Genomic DNA, 23995 nt, shown 5'->3' with positions numbered 1-23995 from the left:
TAGATGGTACACAAACTCTTTCTGTAGGCACAGGCTTAGTTGGCGTATTTTGATAAAAGTAAATTTTGTGATACGATTGGTGATAGAGGCCTACAATGTTCTTTCCAATTCTCTACTAGTTGCTGACGATTACCCCTGACGAGTAGGGTTGTTCAAAAAAAACTTTTTTTTCTAAATCTCACTCGCTTAATGACTAAATCGTCAGGTTGTCCAAGAAAAGGATGCACACCAAATTTGACTCAATTCCAACCAGTAAAGACCGTGCAATCTTTAATTGAAATATTTAAATTATTAATAAAAATAAAAAAATAAAAATTCTCAGATTTTCTGTCAACCCCATGAAATTGTTGAGCTGTCTTCAAAGACGATGCAAAACAAATTTGAGCCAATTCCGACTAGTAGAAGCGGAGTTATTCGAGTTTTTCGTTGATAATTCTCGAATTATCCTTGATCCGGGGATTGTCAACGAAAAACTCAAATAGTTCCGCTTCTACTAGTCGGAATTGACTCAAATTTGTTTTGCATATTCATATTATTGATTTTTTAAGGTCATATAAAAATGGCCCTAACTATCACTCTCGCAGAAATAAGCGCCAGCAGCATGTCACAGTGAATCACCAGTCCGATAGTCTTTTCTACACTCAACACAAATTGCTGTTTTTTTTGACTAAGCATTATCTAAAAAAACAAAAACTGACCATAGTAAGTGAACTATAACATAATAATGTTATAACGGACGACAGCTCTACTGCCCCCTCCCTGTCCTGCTCACTCTTACACCCTGAAACATATATATAATTCTATTTTTATTTTCATTTATACCTTTTGCATCTATATCCTGCTTTCTGCTGATATTTCATTAGTTTCTAGCCTTTTGTTCATATTTTTATGTTAATTTTTTTCTCAAATTTCAATTTTTACCTATTGGCACGTTTCTGGTCATAACTTTTTCCCCAAGGTAAAAAAATAACAAAACCTAACATTGAAAAGCTGATAAAATTATTTTCCAACGGTATATATTACGTCTTTATAAGATTTCTTTCTAGGTTGACCCATTTTTGACCAAATTTTACAGGACTATTAGATATGCCGTGATGATTACCTAGGGTAACATTACGTCCTCTTTTAAGAGGATTTGTCCTCATTTTTGAAAGTGTCCTTGGAGGATGCCCAAATGTCCTATTTTTTGAGAATTCTGGTCAAATTTACGGTTCGACTGAGATGCCGTAAATCAGCACCGAAGTAACGCTCCGGCTGGTATTTCAGGCGCTGAGCCGGGAAGTTGACTTTTTTAGTCAACTACCTAATAATGTGTAGGAAAAACTGTATTTTGGGCACGAGTTGACCTTATTTTTAGTCAACCGACTACAAAGTGAGAAAAATTTACCATTTTTTCTCCGGTTTTACACGTCTGAAAATTCTGAAAAAGTGTCCTCTCGTCAGATTTCCAAAATATGGTAACCCTAGATTACCCGGTAAATACTATATTGAGGGAATTCTTCATACCCTAAATTTCGTCATCAACACAACAACGATGGCCAATTGTGCGGTTCGAAAAATAATGATCACCGTGCATTTCGAAATAATGACTGATACTTACGTGAGCTCAGCAAGTAATCAGGCAAATATATATAAGCGACGCCAGATAATAAAAAGATGACCTTGCTGCACATATCGATTTGTAGACGCGCACGCCGCACACCGAGTAATATCGCCTCCTCACTGAATTAGAGGAGCAAATGCACGTACTTTGGTGATAGTTTTGTGATGGACCAAAATTGAACAGTGCGATTTTTTTATATGCCTAGGAATTGAAATTTCATTTCAGCGCATGATCGTTCGGTCTAGTAAATATTTGCGAACGTAAATAGCGAAATACATCAAATCAGACCAGAATACCATTGTAGTCCGCATACAATTGTCGCGATGAGAGCTATAAACTCGATGTCAGAACCCCCTGGTGCTATATATAAAAGGGTAATTACCTATTCGTTGCGCGATTTACAGTTTTCATCATCAGTTTTGTGTATTCATTCTTTTGTGCTTGATACAGTCGTATTCTTGAATTATCGCGCAATGTCACTTTTGAGCATATAATTTAATTCGCTGCTGTATTTATAGTTACTGACACGTTGCATTGTGCACTGTACGTGTACAGGTGCAAGTACAAGTACACTGTACAGTGCACAGCGTTGAATCAAGTTGTCAAATTTTTATGTAACACCACATTCTCAGTGGCTCTAATTCTTAGATCAAGAAGCGTGCCAAGGGTAACCTTCAATATTCCATTAAACTAGATCGACGTCGGACGAGCGCCACGATGTCGAATATCAAACAGTTGAATATTGGGTAGAAAGCGAACTTCTACTGATGGCTCGCGACGTGCGCTCATTTCGCTCTTTCTGCAGTTAGGCCTGAATAATCACACCGTTAGAATACCAAATCCGACCGTATTGCTTGATATTCAACGAGTGCATCGCCGGTATTGAAACGTTCCATCGCTGTTTAATGAGCAATGACATGGAGTAAAGTGAGTTCTCGTCTGGCTATAATTTTAACTGACGACACGGAGTAATCATCACGTGACAACTGCAACTGTAGTTACGACTAGGCTACTGACTTAGCAATTCGATAGCTTTCGGGCACGGAGCCGAATGTGGAGCCGGAGCTGGAGCAGTGGCATCAATAAGCTTCAAGAGCTTCAGAGCTGGAGCTGGTGCAGTGTAGAATTTACCACTGCTCCAAAGCCCTGGTTGAAGGTAGGCTACAACAAATGTGCGTTCCATGCGATCAGTGACAATCACTGCAGTATATCGCAGCCGCATTTCATAAATACGCACCATGAGAGTATTTGAATGCGTTGTCTGCCACTACGCATGAGAATGAAACGAACAATTGATTTGATATCCGCCTAATTCGACCAAAAGGGAGCGGAAACAAAGCCTCCAAATCAAGCGGGGTTGACTGTATTTGCAAATGACAACAACCATGCAGTTTATTCATCTTTCGGGATATAGATATTCTCTATCTGTTGAGTATCAAGCAACGCAACGCCGCAAACTCGTACTAGGAAGATACTGGGACGGAAAATAGAAATATCGGTAAGATACGAAACTTTCCGAGGTTGACTGAATTGATTTTCGAATTTTCAGTCCTATCAATACTGCGATCTGTGACAACAGAAAAACGTTTACATTCCTTGTGAGATGAATCAATAAATCAAGATTGTACTTGAACGTAGCCTTGATGTTCGTGATTCTGATTCATGACAATATGCATAAATACAATCGACAATTGAGCAGTTGGTGCAGTGACGGCAAGGCGTTTTTCAAAAGAAGACGCTATGGTAGGCTTACCATACGTCCTCTTTTAAGAGGATTTGTCCTCTTTTTTGACTTTTTTGAAAGTGTCCTCGGAGGTTGCCCTTTTGTCCTCTTTTTTGAGCTTTTGTCCTCTTTTCTGAAAATTTAGGTCAGATTTAGAGCAAATTGCGAGTGATATGCCGCAAATTAGCACAGAAGTGACGCTCCGGCGGCTATTTTGGAGTGAAAAACGGTGAATTTAGCTCTGAACGAAAAGATGACCTTTTTTTTAGCCATTTGAGCTCTGAGCGGAAGTGATGACCTTTTTTTTTAGTCAACCGATCACAAAGTGGGAAAATTCACCAGTTTTGGAGAATTCTACTCCGGTTTTGCATCTTGCAAATTTCTGAATAAGTGTCCTCTTTTTACATTTTCAAAATATGGTAAGCCTACGCTATGGCAATAACAAATAAGAATCGTATATTACTGCCTTTATCGTTTAGTTGTGATATTCAACTTGGGTGTAGGTGTAGTGTAGATGTTGAATTTAACTTTCAGAAAACCGCAGGCATATTATGCGATTAACGCCGAGATAGCTAATGATTCGCGTATGCTTGTCATATGGGAATTCTATGAGGATCCGTCTGTAATTCTATTTCAAATGATGTATGCAGGCAGTTCGCGGACTTGTCGGTTTCATAAAATATTAAGGGATATTAAGTTTTGGCCACCATGGTAAAATCGTTTGATATTCTACCACTTTTTGATAGCTTATACTGCGTTAATAACCAGGGCTTTGGATCAGCCGTAAATTTGCATTGCTCGAGCTCCGGCTCCGGAGCTTTCTTCTAGCATACACTAGCTCCGGCTCCAGCTCCGGAGCCGCATTATTACTACTGCTCCGGTTCCAGCTCCGGCTCCGGCTCTGAAAACTATCGAAGGTGGCTGTCTATATCAGGGTTGGGCAACCCGCGGCCTGCGGCCCGCTAGCTAATTTCCTAATACATTATCGAAATCCTGTAATATTATCGAAATTGAATTGTTCTGTCTTTCCAAACTGAGCTCAGCGGCCGGTATACAGTCGATCCGCAATTTACCCAAGTAATCATAATAGTAACTTTGAAATTTTTACGCGGCTAGTGGACAGCACACTCGTTAGTCAATTTCATGTGGCCCTCATCCGAAATGGTTGGCCACCCCTAGTCTGTATAGATTACTAATTTACCCGTAGGTTAGTTATCTATAGTAATCTGTCAGCCGTCAGTAACATCGGATGCATCAACGAAGACATAGGTGCCGTCATGTTGGCTTGTGACGCCATATACTTGTCAATTGTCGATAACATCATAGTTGCACCAGAACGCACTTTACTCCATGCCATTGCCGTGTACAGTATGAAAAGTCTGATGCGGCGTTTTAACACTGACACTGTACTCGTTAACATTTTACCATACAGCTCAATTCAATCTTTAAATAAGCGATTATCATTCAACTGTAATTGTAGTTAGAGCAATATGGGCGGACATCACGAGCTGATCAATAGAAATTCGATTTGTACCAAATGGCCAATGGTTTGACATTCGATATTGGTGCACTCGTTACCAGTCCATCCGGTATCGATCAAGTTTATCGGAATATAATATATTCCCGTTGAAACGAATCGAATAATCGAATTAAACACTGTGCAATGCACATTGCGCCATGCCGATAACGAATTAAACTATATGCATTATGCAGATTGCACATTTACGAGTCACAGTGCGCGATAATCTGGGAATACTAGAGTATCAAGCAGACATCAAGAACAAATTTACGAAACAGATGATTACAAATTGGAAATCGCGAATCAAATCAGTAATTTGTCTCCAACATGAAATACCATGGGGTCCTGAGCCTGACATCGCATTGAATGACTCGCACCGCGACAATTGTTCGCTGAGTGTAACGGCGTTTTGGGCTACTCTTCTGCCATCCCCTATTCACGCTCGAAAATCCTTACTGGAGTAAATGACGATCGTGCGCAGTAATGAATTCCAATTCGCATGCATAATTGCATACGCAACAACACTGTCCAATTTCGCGGCCCGATTAAAGAACTATCATGAAAGAACGGATATTTGCTCATCCGATTCATATATGAATATATGCCATAGCAACGATGAGATGGAATTTCTCGGCTCGTGTTCGTCATATCGACATGTGCAACGAAATCACGTTTTTATCCTCTCTCCCATTTCGCGTAATACATAGTGATCATTATTTTAGAGTCGTTCAATTGGCCAAAAAGGTTGTGCTGATGATGAAATTGCGGGTATGCCGAATACCCACATTATTCACAGGCATATCTAGCATAGGGCTGCCATACGTCCGGAATTTCCCGGACATGTCCGGAATTTCACTGAAAAATCTGCGTCCGGGAGGAATTTCTGAAATATGCCTAAATGTCCGGAATTTTGAAGGCTTAAAGCAGGCTCAAAAGTTTTTCGTAAATCAACATAAACAACATTATTTTCAGACAGATTTATGCTATTCAAAATTGTTCTTCGCGCCGCGCGCGAGTTAATGCAACGTGTAATGATATTAATATGGGCTCCAGGCACCACCCTCGCCAAAAAATGCAATCAAAGCAAATATAAATAACGTTCATTCACTGAAATAAGTCTGATTGTAATCGCGATTATAAGCTAACGGTACATTCCTAGAGTTGGTTAAGGCCAATTGGATGCTTCAATCTCAGACAGAGGCTCCAAATCTTGGGATCGTCCGCCTTTATCTGGAGATCGCGATGGTGTTGGACGTAATCAGCTTCCTAGGCCGTGAGTAAGTTTGGGCAAGCAGAATTTTTTTAGTAATCAGCTTATCAAGTTTTGAGCTTTGCCACGGAACATTTTCAAGTGGGAAATGAGGTCGCGAGCATAAAAGGTTGGAAATCACCGGATGTGCAACCTGCTGGTGCATTTTATAGTAGCCTAAATTATCGAAGAATCAACATTATTGACAGAATTCATACATAAAATTCAACAGCCAAATGCATATAGTAAGTGCCCAACAAGTTACATCGACTACCCTATGGTCGGCCCAAGATCAGTGCTTTTTGGGCGGAAGGGGGGGGGGGAGAAAAAATGCTGTTTCGGACCTGATTAAAACACATAAACAGATAGCCGCACCGACCTAACTGTATAGAAGGGCTGTCAAACACAATCCTTACAGGCCAGACACGGCCCGCCATAGATGATTTCATCCGGCCCGCTCAGGAATCTATTGCGAACCCTAGCAAGTAGCAATCATCAGAGCTCATATAACAGATGGCCCAATTCACGACCTATGTTCTACTTCATTCCTGTATAGCAGGCCTGGGCAAAATGCGGCCCGCGGGCCAAATGCAGCCCGCGAAGCTATTCTGTGCGGCCCGCGAAAGGTTCCTTGGAATTCAAAATATAAAACTTGCTTCTTGAATGACTAAAACCATAGGCTGAATCAAATGAACAGGAAATTCGTATACTTTAAAGCCTGTTCATTAATATGCCAAGATTACGTGGCCTACGTACCTGACATACGTGATCCAGATTCATAATAAAGGCAATGTGACAAAGTATGAGTAGCAATTAAAGTCACAAGAAATCACTCTTTCCATATAATTTAGTTCCAACTTTCCCTGTTGCCATTGCCACATTACGCACTATAAAAGGTATGTTTCAATTTGTTACGTTATATGTTTCCAAATCCCAATTCGGAAAACAAGTCAATCAGTGCTCGCGATTACAATATAACTCATCATATTTATCTCCCCTAAAGGATTAACGGACATGCCTAAAAAAGAATGCCGAAAACTGAAATTCAAAGAAGATTCAGGTTTAGAGTTTAGAGCACTAAATATTTGCATACTGAAGTCAGGGCTGAACCCGTCCTTTCGGTATTTGCCGAGCATGTCACCAAGATTAAGGATTTGATTTAAAGTCGGTCTTATGACAAAAACACGAAACACTCGGTCAAGGGAGGGCGAAGTTCAGAAAAAACTGCAAGCTTCGCTAAACATGAAGGCTATTTAAGCTGCTGCACACTGCTCGGAAGGCAGCGACCAAGAAAATAAGCTGTGTCCTGCATATACATTTCAGTGCAATGATTCTCGAACTGGGAGACGTGAAAGCATCAGAAGGGTGGCGCGAAGCCGAGTTTATTTAAAACAAATTTCGCGCCCCGCGCGATATACCACTCGGTTATAGTTTTTTCACTATCATAAAGGAAGGCGTGCCTAAAAAAGTTTGAGAACCACTGTTTTTGAGTCCTAATAGAATAACGTGGATACGGGTTTAAAGAGAGCTATAAAATGTATCATGTTTAACATTGTTTCGAATCATGACAGCAAATGGATATTTTTTTAATCAAGCGCCACTTTCTCATTACCTGATATCAACACATTCACTGAGCAGCATTTATCAACAATGTAATTTAAAAATAAAATTGAAATACTCTGGAGAATATAGCTAATATTTGCACCAGAGTTGGATCAATTACATTATTTCAGTTCAATTACAATTACAATTACAATTACTTTCATTCAACTTTCAATTACATTACAATTACAATTACTCCATGCTAAAAATATCAAATTACAATTACAATTACAATTACTCCTTGCATGCTTCAATTACATTACAATTACAATTACAATTGCTGCTGTTGAACATGTAATTGAATAATCATAAATTCAACCGTGCTCCTTGACAACCGTAGCGTCGTAATTAACAACAATTCAAGTATTCATGTTTCATTCATGATGCGTAAATACCCGGTAATTAATAAAAAGAAAAAACGTTTTCGAACTATATGCAGTATGTCGTTGAAAAAAGTATTATAATATATGCAAGTGTTGGATTTGCGTATATAGTATATAATTAAAGAAATAATATCATTTTTATCGAGGGACGTAGGAATTAGGATGAGGAGTAAAAACAAAACCGTGCTTTGTCAGATAAGACGTTATATAATATCCAGTGATCTGGTTAGTTAGCCAGACGAAGTAACGATGCAGCATCGTGATCTGAAATCGTATTGTAGATTGCCAACCCACGGATAGATGCGCAAGATGTGAGTCACGGATGAATGCACCGACAAACGTACTGCAGAGCCGGCTAAAAGCAGCAAACCTTGTAGTCCTAGAGCTGGCGATCCAAGCGTCTAAATTTGATGCATCTGGTCTTTATCGTACGCTATCGATGCACTAATTCCGAAAATACAAATTAAAATCTCGTCAGGGCAATTTAACTGCTCCAAAATAGCCGTTTAAGGCCGACTGTTTTGAAAAGTGAGAGCGCCGCAGCAGCATGACCACAACAATGACCAATTGCGCCCAGCGATTGTTCAGAACAATGCCGATTCCCAGACTTTCACGACTATTTTGGGATGGTACCATTGCCTGGAAATATACTTTTATTGCGGAATCAGTGCGACACTAGCTTCCGATTAGGACCATACATATCAAATTTTGACGCTTGGATCGCCAGGTATGGGACTATCAATTCTGCTGCTTTTAGCCGGCTCAGCAGTTCGCTTCTCGGCGTATTCAATCGTGAGTCACGTGTTGAGAATCCATCCGTTGGTTAGTAAGCTAATAATTGTATACAATGGCAGCCGAGGCCAGCATAGCGGTAAAAATAAATAAAAAATTCGCCCGCAAGGGCGCAGTCAAGGGCTTCCGCAAATGGATCCATCAAATTCCTTGTCGACATTTAAAGAGAATGCATTATAAGTCAATTATTTTATGTTGGGCTTGTCAGGTCTCAATACCAATTTAATGTAATTGAAATTGTAATTGAGCAAAATTTTTGTCAAATTACAATTACAATTACAATTACACAAAATAAAAATGCTTCAATTACAATTACATTGAAAAATGTAATTAATTACATTCAATTACAATTACAAATTACAATTGATCCAACTCTGATTTGCACTCGGCCCGCCAACGTATTTATTTTTCTCATTTGGCCCGCGGAGGAAAATAATTGCCCACCCCTGCAGTATTGGGCTCGAAAGTCACGTGACTTCTGGTTCGCTGGGGCCAAACAACTATCTTAGATAGCCGCTGCCTGTGTTAATTTGTGGTATTGGTCTGTTTTTAAATCGTATTTTCTGTCTCAGTGAGGTTGTTTGAAGTACAGTTCTGGGTTTTATGTTATCTTCTATGACTTATTAGCTAGTTTCAGGACTTTTAGATACTAACTAGGTAGGATTATGTTGTTTTGCAGCCGCGCAAAATGCCAGGGTATAACGTGCCAATTTGTTATAATGGATGAGAAAACAATTCGGAGTAGTCTTTCCATCGACTTCTGAATTGCCAGAAAACGACAGGAAAGTGACTGAAATTAATAAAGCTAGTGAGAATGATAAATATAATTAACATTTGAACTATGTTGACTTGTTTGTTTGGTGGTATCAAATGTCATACCGGTATCTCGTGTGCCCCAAGACAGCGTAATCGAGTCAGCTTCAATAGCAAATGATTTAAGATAAGCCACAATTATTAGATTTTTTAAAAGTGTTTATGTAGTGAAAGTGGCCTAAGAATAGATGCATCAACTGCAGGCATCGGTTAGCTTTTAAGATATCTGTGCCATTTATCGAAAAAGATAATCAAGAATTTCGGTCAGCCAAATTTATATTCAACCATGCCAATCAGAAGGAAGTTATTGATTGTTTCAAGGATAGTGCTGAGAAGACTGCTATTGCCGGACAAGGATAAGAGTACCGTACTTTCGACTTGGTTTTTTTGATGATGCAGCGATTTACAATTTGGTATCATTCTAACTGGAATGTAAATATTCTTTTAATGGGAGACCAGGTCTTGCTGTTACTCATGACACTACTTCCTATAATTTAGTACTGGCACTGTTGCCAATGTTTTTCTAAATTTTGGTCAAGTTTCTATACATCAGTGTTGTTCAAAAATAACTTTTTTTCCAAATTTCACTGGCTCATGAACAAAATTGTTAGGTGGCTTGAAAAAAGGTTGCACACTAGATTTGGCTCAATTCCAACATGCAGAAGTGAAGCTATCAGATTTTAAAAAAATTGAATTAATTGAAAAAATAAAATAGTTTTATTAAATTTTACTGGCTATGCCATGAAATTGTTGAGTTTTCAAAAAATGTTTAGCAAATTTGGCTAGTTGAGCCAAATTAAAAATTTTCTACTTTCAGTAGCTTTTGCATTGCTCTATACAAAATTTACACAAATTTCTTGAACAAAAATCAGAGGGTAATTCATAACTATTTTATTCTCTTTATAGATACTTATAGATGTTTAACAAATCAATGCAAACATTGATGCTAGCCTCACTAATCTGTACCTGATTGCTGTGCTAGTGAAGTTGCACTGTGCGCTATATGTAAACCATATCCGGGGCATCTTTGATCCCGGCATCTTGTATGATGCAATTGGTATCTCTGCCAAAAACTGCTCTCCAGAAGACACCATCTCCATCATCGCAAGAACGAGAAGCACACGCACGCTATTTACCCCTTGAACTGTGAGAAAATGCAGCTCAACTGTCTATGGAATGACGTCACCGTAGGGAGGTGGAGCGACACACTTCAAGACGCTACCGGCCTTAAAAGTCGGGACCACATATACTTCCTGAACTTGTAGAAATCCACCCAAAACGCTGGGAAGGAACTGACATTGTTGTCGACATATGGTACATCAATGCCACCAGTAGGTCATTTGTGAGACCAGCCTCGTAACCATGCGGACCCAACAACACTGGTATCCCTTACCGTCGTTCTCAGGGCCAGAGCACCGTGAATTTACACAAACGCCGTTCAGGATCTTGGCTTGTCAATGGAAGATACTTACGTCGACGCGATGCAGAAACGCAATAACTACAGATTGCCATGGAGTGCTCACAGTTACACTGCTTGCTGTTATTCTCGTCAATTTCGATATACCAACACAGTCCTATCAATTGTATTGCTTATGACTGCCCATTTTCAAGCCAACTCTGTGTGTTTAAGTGAGTCGTCAGTTTAAGACTACCTCCACAGTAGCAGTGTATAGCTTAAGTCAAAACTGCATCCGTTTATGGCAAGTTGGCAACATTAATCAGGAATACCTAATCTGTGACCAATACCTACATTCTATCTGTTTCATTCTCGGTACAAAGGAAAAACATTCTCAAGTTGTGAATTTTTAACACTGTTGGGTTATTATTTTTATCTGAACAAGTCACACACAATGTACAATGCGATAAGACACAATGCGATGTCATGAACAGATAGGAGGATGTCGAACGACACGCATCAGTAGCGATCCTTTACTCTAACATCCACCTCGGCCTAGAGTGCCCGATGCTACAGTTCGTTTTCGATGTTGATCTTCTTTGAAGCCGGGTCCCTTTCTACTAGTTCTTTCCATTCCTTGTGAGTACTTTCTTTCGTCGGGTCTTTTACTGGGCTTTTTTGTCGCCGTAAGAACGGCAACGGCGGGGGAAGAGGAGCCCAGATAAACCTCCGACGGGAATCGAACCCGGTTCTCCTGCGTGCTGGGCGCTTATCGTAACCACTACACTATCTCCCCCGACTGTCGAATTTATTGGCCAGTTATTGATTTCGTCAGCACTCTTAGAATTTTGTAAAATCAAGCGAGAGTATGCAACTATGCAAGATTAAGAAAGTATTGTTGTGGAAATATAGTTATATCAGAATTAGGTAGTTCTTCTATTCAGAATCTCGAGGGAATCGTCGGGTCCAAAACGAAGAAATGGCATAAGTTTTGAGTATGCAATGCACAAGCTGCCCTGCACTTGTCAAAGTACTTGTGATGCTGGGCAAGTACTACAGTATCACCGACTCATTTCAAAATGAAGACTTTCTTCTAAACGCTCAAGTCTATTAATGATCTTGATTTGGTAGAATAGGGACACTTGATATCTGTCAATACACACATTACAAAAGTGCCGCAAACATGTCCTAAAACTACTTTAAAAAATATAACACTCCGGCAAGTATGCAATATTACATAGTACTCTGAAAAGGTGGAAATACTATCTTCTTTACTTTCATTCAGTGTGCATGCCTCCTCTTTACATCGCCTAGGTCAAGATGGGTGTCTGATTCCATAGACTACTCCAAGTCGCTTCGACATCTTCCTGTCTTTTCATTGTATCGCATTTTGTGGTGTTTTGAACTGATAAAATTGCTAATAAACCAATGATGATGATGATGATCGTCTGTTTGCACCACAACATAAATGCTTTAAAGTTCAAGGGTCTCTTTGCTTTTTGATAAGCTTTTTCTTTCTTTCTTCTCTTGCTTGCTTCCATATGTCCTCGTCAGTGGTGCCGATTTTCGAGCCTCATCGGCTTTACTTAGCCATCTGGGCTTGATTACATGACGCTGCTCATGTAGTTAGGTGAGCAGTGGGTAGTCCAGATAAGCCTCCGACCCACTTGCGTCAAGTGGGATTCGAACTCAATTCCAACGCTTCCCCAATCTTTCAGGTAATTTTGCAGTTACCAACCTCTACGTCATAAACTTTCATTATACTCATGGCTGAACTGAATATTTCCCAATTCTTTGCCATCACCACCATACATTGCTGATATTGGATGGTCGTTGTCTGAATCATTTTGACTTCTTTTGACCAGATTCGGATTATTTTTGAAGAACTCGCAAATCGTAAAAGTAGCTTAACCAAAACCATCTGAAATTAAATTTAACACGGTACGGTAATGTTACAATATTAATAATCTCCGATGTTGACTGATCACTGTCTCCGTGTCGATAAGTATACACTTGAAGCATAATAATGCTGCAGCCATACGATGAATAGTTAGTAGGTCCAGATGAAAGTACTAAACCTTGGAATTACTTGTTTGAAATAGGCTATCTTAAACTGCTCTATACTCCATCATGTTAATTGAATACTATACATTGTCATCTATCTGCACGAAAAAAATCAATCCTGTAACACAAACACATAATGTGGCAGCAAAGACCAGCGCAGTAGCAGAAATTGCGACATACAAATGCATTACTGTCGCAGAGAAGATGATAGCAGAAACGCGCTTGGCTCCAGACGGTGGTTGCTATGCTGAAAAGTCACGTGACTTTCGAGCCCAATAGTGTATACAGTCGATGGGCAATGCTTTGCTAGTGTGACGTCATATTGACGGTCAATGTGTTACAGCTCATTTTAAAATTCGCTAGTGGGCGCTAAAGAGTGTCCGGAATTTGCTTCACAAAAATATGGCAACCCTAATCTAACATACCTAGGTTCGGCACTCATGTATGAAAATTGAACATCGAGTAGCCTATATGACTGCTCTGCTCTTAAATCCACAGGAACATGGTTACTGGTTAGTCGGAAAAGGCAGCGCCAAAGAGGAAAAGATTTTTAATTTCGCGAAGGCCTGCTGTTGAATTATGTGAACTCAGCAGATATGGTTGTTGCATATATAATAGCATCTTATGAAATACGTCGGAGCCGGAGCTACCCCTCATATAACCAGCTCTAGCTCCGGCTACGGCTAAATTTTATGTAGAGCTCCGGCTCCGGCTCCGGCTCCGGCTCCAGCTCCGGTAAAAATGTACGGCTCCGGGGCTCTGGCTCCGGCTCCTGCTCCAAAGACCTGTTAATAACACCTCAATTGAATATTGATCTTTAGTCAGGTTTGTGGAATACATTCCAAGTTGCTAACACCTATAAATAAGTCAAAATGTTGCGACAAGCAATCACCGTGCTTGGTTTTGTCCTACTGACAGCGTTCTCCGTGACTCAAGGTAAAGGTTTACATTTTATAATTATTGTTTAAGCAAGTATCGAAGTACCGAGGCGGTACACGGTAAGAAAAAGTTTGAGAACCGTATTACACTAGCTACTAGCTAGATTAACGGACACATAATACACATTGTATTGTATTAATGGGGCACAACACAGTGGAGCTTACCGCCTTTTTAGGCCTTGTGCTCCACGACACAAATTTGATAATGTTCCTCGGTCTTTAAATTCTTGTATTCTCGGGAACGGTTTTCAGCCCGTCTCGCTGTCATTCCTCAGTCGCTCTCACTCCCATGCGTCAGCTCACTTTTTACGTCTGAGGTTTTCAATGCACTGCGGTTGGAGTGAGGTAGGGTTGCTTTTAAAACAAAAACTAATTTAAAACAAACATATTTAAAAACAAGGCCCTTATTTAAAACAGGTTTTTTATTGTTCTTTTGCTTGTTTTTTCAGCCATGACGTCGCGAATATTTAATTGTGACGTCATGGTGGATATGTAGCCACAATTGAAATATAGGGTATATATAGCACCTTTGACAAAATATCTACGTACTATAGCTGTTGAACCGACCATTTTGAGGGTTCCAATCATCCCATATCGTATACGTCGGCTATATCGGGTGGGCTCATACAACATGTTTTTTAGAAAGTATTTATACACAACTAAGGCATAATTATACAACTTGAAAAAACACAATTACACAATTTTGTTTTTTAAAAAAGGCCTTTGGCGACGAGGAAACCAGATAAACCTCCGACATGTAGAAGTTGGTCAGAAACAGGATTCGAAACCACTTTCATTGGTGTCGTAGCACTGGTATTTAACCAACTGCACCACTCGCTTTCCGACATCATGCACACCTTCACCTTTATAGGACAGCGCGAGATATTTTCACATCACAACAACGCTTGCACAGCACATGTAAACTACGTCCGTAATATTGTAACCACTATTATATACAAATCTATGAATTTATTTGCAGCGAAAATGAAAGTGTGCGGCGCAAATTATCCCGCATGCGGTTTCTTTAGAGGGGATTCCTGTTGAAGAGAATAAGATGTCGTCACTAAAGGAAGAACATATAACAACTTGTATCTGATGCGGGAAACTTGTAATTCTATAATCTATACATGTATGACAATATCATTATAGCGTGCATACAAATATATTTATGAAGAATGCACGTACTTGACTTCCAGAATCCCATAGTGTCGAAACTCCTTACCTGCGTATTTTTACAACATCGATGCGCTTGAATTGTTGTCAACTTTCATGTGCAGGAAAAAGTACGTGTAAAAACCGTTGCAGGAGCATTTACTATACCCATTGGTGAATATCAGTGTGAACAACGACAAAATCTGTACAAATATATGATCCTGATGCTCGGTAGACTATTTGACCCAGGGCCAGGACCGTAACTGCCGCACCCCAAACCCCCCAATTGGGGGGCCCGAGCTCGACGGGGGCCCAAAATTATTTCGTGAATTATCATAAATTTTTGAGTAATTTTTGAAAATTTATGCAGCTTTTTCCAAATTTTTTCGGGCTCGGCGCGATTTCAAGTTGCCAAAATTCCTAATTATTGGGTACTCTTCACCCAAGAAAAAATACGCAAAATTTATAGAAATAGGCATATCGGCGTCGGCCATTGCCGCGCCACGACGCACCAAGATATAAAGTTTTAGGCCATGTAACATGCGACTCCAAGAAGTGTGCCCGAACGATCGGAAGCGAGAAAGCCTTCGCCGAAAAGGACTGCGCTTATGCTGATATATATAGGTTTAATTGCCCATAGGCGGCTAAATGACTGGCGACGAATGGTCCTGTCTTGGCAATCTGAACCTCACAAGAAAAATACCACCCCGCACGGAAAAATTATATGCCGGTGAAGAAATACCAATTTGAAATCGTGTGCGTCTTTTAGTTTAGTACGTTTATGCGATTCAACATTTTTTGATATTGCTGAGGTCACGAAATAATATCATGTAACGAACTCATACCAACGGGTCCGCCCGCCCGAAGATGCTTAATTATTATTTACGGGCCCTACAGTTTCCAAGACACCTCAGTCAGCTCTACCGGTAAATCCGATTACGCGAGCAGAGTGGACAAGAAATTGATAGCAATATGCAATTCCCGATTTTATTGACCGATTTTATTTTGAATCATCGAAAATTTTCGCGCTTCGCGCATGCTCACTGAATAGGCTACCACTAATTTTGTGGTAAAAGCGAACAACGTGATGGGGGGGAGTCGGTTTATCATCCTATGGGAGCCCAAGACCCAAGTTTTTTGGGAGGCCTGACGAAGTGCTCTTTCGTTCCTGCCAACAGGTATACGCCCGCAGATGTTTAATTATTATTATTGAGTGGTACTACCTTTTCAAACACACCTCACTCCGCTCTACCGGTAAATTTAATTACATGAGCTGAGAGAGGATAAAAATTGATAGCAATATATATGAAATGCTCGATCATATTGACCGATTCAATCATGAATTATACAAATATTTCGCGCTCCGCGCGGTTAATCGAAATCCTACTCAGCCAACGGACAGCCAATATAGATTAGTAGCGTTAAGCTACGTACAGCCTGAGGGGGCCTGGGGGCGAAGACCCCAGAAGTCCGGTTTATAAAATACAGTCCATCCTCAAGATTACCGGACCACGACTGACCTATCGATCTCGCTTCCCATGACATGCCGCCCTATTTCTTGTCGCATTCTTTTTCTATACTATCTTCTTTAGCCTACTTTCATTCAGTGTGCATGCCTCCTCTTTACATCGCCTAGGCCAAGGTGGGTGTCCGATTCCATAGACTACTCCTTGTCGCTTCGACATCTTCCTGTCTTTTCATTGTATGGCATTTTTGTGGTGTATTGAACTGATAAAATTGCTAATAAACCAATGATGATGATGATCACTCTATGGGGGGCCCAAGACCAACGTTTTTGGGGGGCTGACGAAGTGCTGTTACGGCCCTGCCCAGGGCCAGGTAGGTTCTGTCTCCTAGCGGCAAAATCGCAGTATGAACGTAGAAATTGAGCCGCCAATAGTTGCGACAATACGATGGTGGGTCTCGGAAGAACATTTTTTCGACAGAGCCGCATTGCCAGAGCACGGTCGAGGTGAACAGCACAATATGGTTAGCTGAACCCAACTTCCGGCTGAAATCTCGAGTCAATTAAAAGTCTACATCTGAAACCCTATCGAATTTGATCTTGAGCCCACTTTGCCACCCGATCTACACCTGGAAACGCTATCGCATGCTACGCGTAATGATAACATTCTAAAATGCGATGTACAACAGTTAAGGAAACAGTCTACATTCGTCGTAATAAAAATACTCGATTGTCAGTTGAAATTTGAGGAAATGAAAAAATCCCCACCGAAATATTCTCTGCGCGCTTCACGCGATTTAGTGTCACTAGAAAACTAGATATGAAAAATAACTTGGGTCATTCCATTACAACCCGACCCGAGAAGACCCGACGAAAGAAAGTACTCACAAGGAATGGAAAGAACTAGTAGAAAGGGACCCGGCTTCAAAGAAGATCAACATCGAAAAGAACTGTAGCATCGGGCACTCTAGGCCGAGGTGGATGTTAGAGTAAAAGGATCGCTACTGATGCGTGTCGTTCGACATCCTCCTATCTGTTCATGACATCGCATTGTGTCTTATCGCATTGTACATTGTGTGTGACTTGTTCAGATAAAAATAATAACCCAACAATGTTATGTTATGTTATGTTAACCCTAACCTACGCTACCTGTTCCGAGATAGGAAATGAACACACTGATATCGAGAAAGGCCACCACTCTTCCTTACATACACATACTTTTTGAACAATATTTAATTCGTGGGAAACCAACAAATGATAGACATATATGTAGTGTAGAAATCGCAATAGTTCACTTGCACCAAAAAGCATCAAATATCCATGCAGCATTGAATAGTCTTCATAATACCATAATTACTGAGAATCAAATCACTTTCAAACCGCCGCAGGACCAATAAGTAAAAAAATCAATATCAGAAACTCGAAGATCAACGAGAACATGTTCTACAATCATCACAGGAAAAATATCAGCATATGCTATAAGATAAACAGGAACTTGAATGCGATATAAGAAAGTATCTCCATGATTACCCCGATATTCGTAAACGAGCCAATTCCACAGAAAAATATGATAAAAATGATATGTAAGATTCCATACAATATCAAGACACGTTCAAATCAAAAATGGTTCATGAATAAAGTGCCAAGTAATGTATCAAAGAACTTGGACTGAAAAATAGCAAAAATTTGACATCGAAGCAGTCTGCAATTGATATGACGCAAGGATAAATGATCAAAAAACATTTTGCCCCACAGGCCAGGGCAGACTTGAACAACTAGATAATTCTAGTTGTCTAAATGGACTAATTGGAGCAAAAGGCCAATAATGTAGCTCTAATCTTACTTGTTACATGTTTATTTGCTGTCATTCTAATTCTAATCGAATTTGTGAATATTATCTATTTTTATCAAATAGCCTCAAAAACTTGAAGAACGCTATTGTAAACCCCTGACATACGCAATAACACATGCGACTCAGAAAACGTGGGAACATACTGCCTAAGATTATATCTAAGATCAAATAGTGATGGTGTGCAACATATCATTATAGAATAGATTGCTTCTTTTTACCTAAAAAGTGCACAGTATACGAGTCCCGAACGGGATAGTAACATCAGAAAGAGAACGTAAATCGAAGGTTAAAAGCTTCATGCATTTGGTTGAATATAGGCATAAATAGTATTTTCTTGATGTGCATGATTAGTACCAATATCTGGCTATAGATACAACACGCTTGAAGAGACACTTGCGATAAGAGGCATGAGTGATATGAGAAGTCACAAACAATATTCCTTCACACAGGCATAGCGGTCAAGTGCACACAAGACTCGAAACGTTCGCAAACTTGATCAATAGTAACTTGAAAAATATTAATTGAGTAAAATGCGTCCCAGACTGATATTCATCGCCACTTGGAAACCACATTCAACATTTTGAAACAAATTTTTGCGAAAATCAAACCGGTATACACAGTGGCCAAAGGACTTCCGTTGCGACAACCAAATAATCTATAATATGAAATAGAACTGGCAATATGTGATTTGCGGACGCATAAAAGGTAGATATTTGATTTTTCCACTTTTTTCATGCTATCGTGACGTTGTAATGAGTTAGGCGATTCCTTTAAAAAGTCAAAATTTTGTCGAAATTGTAGCGTCACGTCAAAAAATTGTCAAAACTGTTTACAAAGAAAAGAAAACATGGTGTTATGCTTTCGTTGTACTACAACAAATTTTAATTATTTCGACCATAATGCGTGATGTAACTACTGGAATTCTTCATAGGGCCAGATTTCGTTAAAACAAAATGTCTTCGTGTAAAAATTTGTCAGTTTTTACGTCAAAAAATTTTTTCAGGACAAACTACTTCATAAGGACATACAGTTCATACCAGAAATGAAGATAAGTAAGTACATTTCTAAAATTATGTGCGAAAACGCCTAATTTACATAGATTAGTGCAAAATTTTGTTTAAATTAAGTTTTCGAAGTCATGCCAAGATTTTCATTTTTTAGGTTAAAATCAATCGCCCTGATAATTGACGAAATTTCACATGATAGGAAATAAGTATGGACTTCAAAATTTAATAAGAAAAAATCGCTACCAGTAAATATAGTGCACAGTAGATGGATGCAACTCTTTTCACATGATCAACTATGCGCGAGGTAATATCGTGATGGCACTTGACGCCAGGGTTGTATGCGAGTCACAATTACACTGTTGAGTCACGTCAAGTCGAGTCAATTTAAAACAAGTCCGAGTCCAAGTCACAGCGCTCACTGATCACCATTGATTTATGTCAGGTTCAGGTCACTTTTTTTAAACTCTTGGGTTATATCCAAAATATCGCATTCATATTATACTCATTTTTCTCACTCTTAACATGATTATTCAAACAGATTAGACTCAGTTTCTATTGGGAAAATGACTCGGGTCAAGTCGGGTCGATGAAAAATTGTGGCGACTCGAGTACCAGTCGAGTCAATATACAAGATGATTGAAGGCTAGTCATTTTCCATGTTTTAAAAACTTAGTAGAGTCAAGTTGACTCAATGAATAACTGCGATTCCAGTCGAGTCATTAAGACCCTGCCTGGCACTAAAGGTAGACACTATCAACCGTCCCTGGTTTAAGAGTCCTGGTCATCTTGGTCGTCGTTCCAGCTGATTTTCAAGTGCTCCATGACGGCCTTCATCATGGACTCGATGTTTTGTGTGCGCGCGTTGACGTCGCGTACCTTGTTGCGTAAATTCTGTATGCGGTTCTGTACGTTTTCCACGCGGTCCTCCAGCGCCACCAGTTCGTCCTGTGAGAGAAAATCCACAAATGCTACGCTACGGTGTTATGCGGGAGAGAGAAATTATCCATCATCACAAAAATTCAAGCATGGAATTAACCTTACTTGACCAGGCTTGTACTGTACAACAGCAGGCTTTCAAAACTAGCAACTACAACTACAACTAGAACCTCGCAACTAGAAATATAATTACTGCATTTTCAGAATCTACAACTAGAACTAGGGGAGAGGAGGCCACGATGAGACACTTCTCTGATAATTCAATGCCACTCGACGAGTAATGCCTTTGAGGATTAATTTTGGTACCCATGGAAAGCCTGTGATCTGTACTATCTCTGACGATGGCTTGATTTATATTGAACAACATACTGATGGATTTCTTGGTCGTCAAAAATCCTTGCTCAAATGTCTCAACTCACCCCCAGGTGAGGGTAGGATGAGACACACTGTGTTCAAGATGAGACACCAAGCATTTCACGCTCATTACACCACCAATTCATCCCAAATGATGAATCAACTAGCAGCATCGTGAATAAAATATAATCATCATGAAATAATTTACTTTTAAAAAAAATAGTACATCATATATAAATTTAAATGACGTCGTAAGCCAATTATCCATGGCATCCAGCAACAATGAGAGTTTCGTTATTATTTTGTCTTGTAATGCAACATCTGGTAAAATACTAGATAAATAATACATTTTCGTGCCTCCTGAATCTTGCGAGGCCTTCAATAGAAAAGCCCTCTGATACCCATGTCTCAACTTACCCCAACGGTTTTGTCTCAGCTTACCCGCACACCTCAATTATTGTATAAACTTGAATCAAAAAATATCTGTCTATTACTTTTCAGAGGTAAGTGCATGGTTACACTGCTAATATTGAACTCGACCAGCCCCAGTAATGTTGTTTTATAATATCAAGTACTATGATAGGAACATGATAGAACAATCTGCGTTTAAAAATCAGCAACTAACAATCTGAAATACACGGAACTACATTCAATTCCGAAGAAACTCATTCACATTCATTTTATCGGAATCAGATAGGCTTTCTCACGAACATCTAAGAAATCTTGGAGATAGAATCGTCAGGCTTCGAGGCTACCACGGAGGAAAATAGTATTGAAACTGGAATTTTCATTGATAAATATTGTCAAAGCGGCAAGTTTTTTAGTACTTGAAAAATTATTTTCAATACTTGAATCGAATCATTATTACTACATTCGGATTTTAGCACTGAAATCATTATAGCCAGCGCTACAAAACAGCAAATCGTACCTTTTTATCGGAGAGCGCGGTGGATATGCTTTCCGCGCTCAACTTCTCGTCGCGCAGGAAATACTTGAGCACTCTGTTGAACTGGCGATAATCGTTCGGGCAGTAGTCGTGAAACTTCTTCATGAAACGCTTACGCCAGAACGCGGGGACCGAATATTCCACGTCCAGCGCCAGTTGGACCTACGACAAGAAACGTCTTAACGGGGGAGAGAGAGTTTGCCGGGGTTCTGAAGTCGATGGTGTGGGTCAGGGGTCAGTTGGACAGCTAGAAAACTCTAAGCTATTCCAAATAATTATAATTATGGCTACATAGTTTTAGAATATGAATTAGGGAATTCGCGAAACCTAAATATACGAGTATTTGTTATGCGTAAAACTAATATCTAATGAAGCTATAGTTGAGGTTATCTGCATAATCTGCCACAATGTAAACGTAGATCGACTGCAAATGGCACATATTTATCGAGCGGTTACAATATATGACTTCATAATCACCTGCATTGCAAGAGCTTCCAGTTCGGCGTGGTCCTGAACATCTTTGATGTCGTCGACAGCAAGACCGACCTAAACGATACATGCTTGTAACATGGAAATAGTGAAATTGTAGGAAACAGGTGAATATCGACATATTGGATACGGCAGCAGTCAAATAACTACTGCTTTTCGGCTACCGTAAACGGGGTAACTTTGGACTTCGGAGCTCTGAAAAGTGGCTGCTTCATCTGTGTCACAGTGTATCGTCAACTATAGTCCTTATGACCAGCCTGATGGCTTTTTGAGATGGAATGAGAAGGTCAACAAATTAAGAGTTTGCAAAATATGAAAAATGGGTAGGCAATGAGTTGAGAGATTGTAATCGGGCGTAAGCTACTTCAAAAACTTATCACATACTTCTAAAGATGTGCCTGCTGAATATGGGATATCGTAAATTATGACAAATTATCCATCAGAGGGCATAAGAAAGGGAAAGTGATTCTTTTAAAGAACAGTAGCATATTTGAAATCGGCAATAATTCACGGTAACATGCTTAATGTTTGCTGTCGATTGCTGACACTGCCAGTGGGATACTCCTCATCACCATATGTTATTTATAAATCCCAATTGGCGAAGGCATGAGGGAAAATTGAGATAAGGGGTGAATAAGGGGGCATTACCCTTCATAAACTACCTAATTTTTTTATTTTTTGTTGGGGGGGGGGGGGGGGTGGATTAGGTAAAAATCATGCAATAGGCCAGACATTAACTATTTTGTTTCAGTTTTAGCCGCTGCTCTCATCAACTCTTACCAAATAAGCCTCATTTACGAGGTTTCATAAACAATAGAGTGTAAAGGCATACAAAAATCTTCATTGTCCAAAGTTACCCCACATGCCGGGGTAACTTTGGACACAGATAATTTACGAAAATAAGGTACTTATTTATGACCACGAAGATTTTGGATTAGGTAATTCTAATCTTTGCTCCATGACCCATGAAAAACACAAAACTTCCCTCCCCTGCACCCTAGCATTTGCAAGATACAGAGCGGAATTGTCGAAAATTGTCCAAAGTTACCCCGGTTTACGGTACTTTTAGCTCTAGTTACCAGTTTTGAATAGTGAGTAGGTCCAATTCTAGTTCTAGCTACGAGTTTCGAAAGTGAGTACGGTAGCTTCCGTTGCTGTTGCGCATTTTGAAAAGTGAGTAGTTCCAGTTCCGGTTGCAGGCGGCAATTTGAGAATCCAGTACTTTCTACAAGTCTGAGGCGAAGGCCTCCGAAACAGTCGCCAGTAACTCCATGCAGGGGTGCATTAGGACGATGTACTGGTACAGATTTCGACATTATCGCTACTGAATTACCGATCCTTTAAAAGGAATTTGGTGTAAATTTACTGGCTATTTTCTCACACTTTCACTTTTAAATAACATACAATGACGAAACACGGTCGACAGCCATTCTGGGAATACCCACCAGTAAGTTCATGATGATAATGCTGACCATGATCATGAAGAGAACGAAAATGATGTAAGAAACAGCTTCGTATTGAATCTGAAAGCGATACAGCGTTATAAGTAGCAGGCCTGCACACTTGACTTGACTTGACTTACCACTAGGGCTTGGCCCAACAATTCACGCACTAAAACCTTGTATCGACACTCATTTCACTACATTGCAGGCCAAATAGGTTTTTGGTAATTCCGATCACTGCCGGTGGCATTCACAATTTAACGTATACCC

General features: G+C 39.8%; 1 protein-coding gene and 3 long non-coding RNA genes across 4 annotated transcripts in view; 3 read left to right on the top strand and 1 right to left on the bottom strand.

Moving 5' to 3' along the window:
• Nucleotides 1-23995, top strand: part of LOC145437866 (uncharacterized) — a 430122-nt gene that overhangs the window by 302391 nt on the left and 103736 nt on the right. The window lies entirely within an intron of this gene.
• On the top strand, nucleotides 9329-11486 carry LOC145437868 (uncharacterized). The gene is made up of 2 exons (XR_013914758.1): nucleotides 9329-11015; nucleotides 11090-11486. It is a non-coding gene; the product is annotated as an uncharacterized LOC145437868 (long non-coding RNA).
• Nucleotides 13431-15401, top strand: LOC145437865 (uncharacterized). The gene is made up of 2 exons (XR_013914755.1): nucleotides 13431-14080; nucleotides 15062-15401. It is a non-coding gene; the product is annotated as an uncharacterized LOC145437865 (long non-coding RNA).
• The window catches only part of LOC145437843 (uncharacterized), a 37769-nt gene continuing 31688 nt past the window's right edge, over nucleotides 17915-23995 (bottom strand). Inside the window, exons 23-26 of the mRNA XM_080315181.1 lie at nucleotides 23729-23806; nucleotides 22272-22340; nucleotides 21777-21956; nucleotides 17915-20503 (exon numbers count right to left, since the gene is read on the bottom strand). Coding sequence (XP_080171307.1) covers nucleotides 20327-20503; nucleotides 21777-21956; nucleotides 22272-22340; nucleotides 23729-23806 — 504 coding nt within the window. The 3' untranslated portion in view covers nucleotides 17915-20326. The remainder of the gene's footprint in view (nucleotides 20504-21776; nucleotides 21957-22271; nucleotides 22341-23728; nucleotides 23807-23995) is intronic.

This window comes from Botryllus schlosseri, chromosome 4 (assembly GCF_051294905.1).
Source record: "Botryllus schlosseri isolate E-star chromosome 4, Bs_hap1, whole genome shotgun sequence".
Taxonomy (NCBI): Eukaryota; Metazoa; Chordata; class Ascidiacea; order Stolidobranchia; family Styelidae; genus Botryllus; species Botryllus schlosseri.
This window is presented reverse-complemented; position numbering and strand designations above follow the sequence as displayed.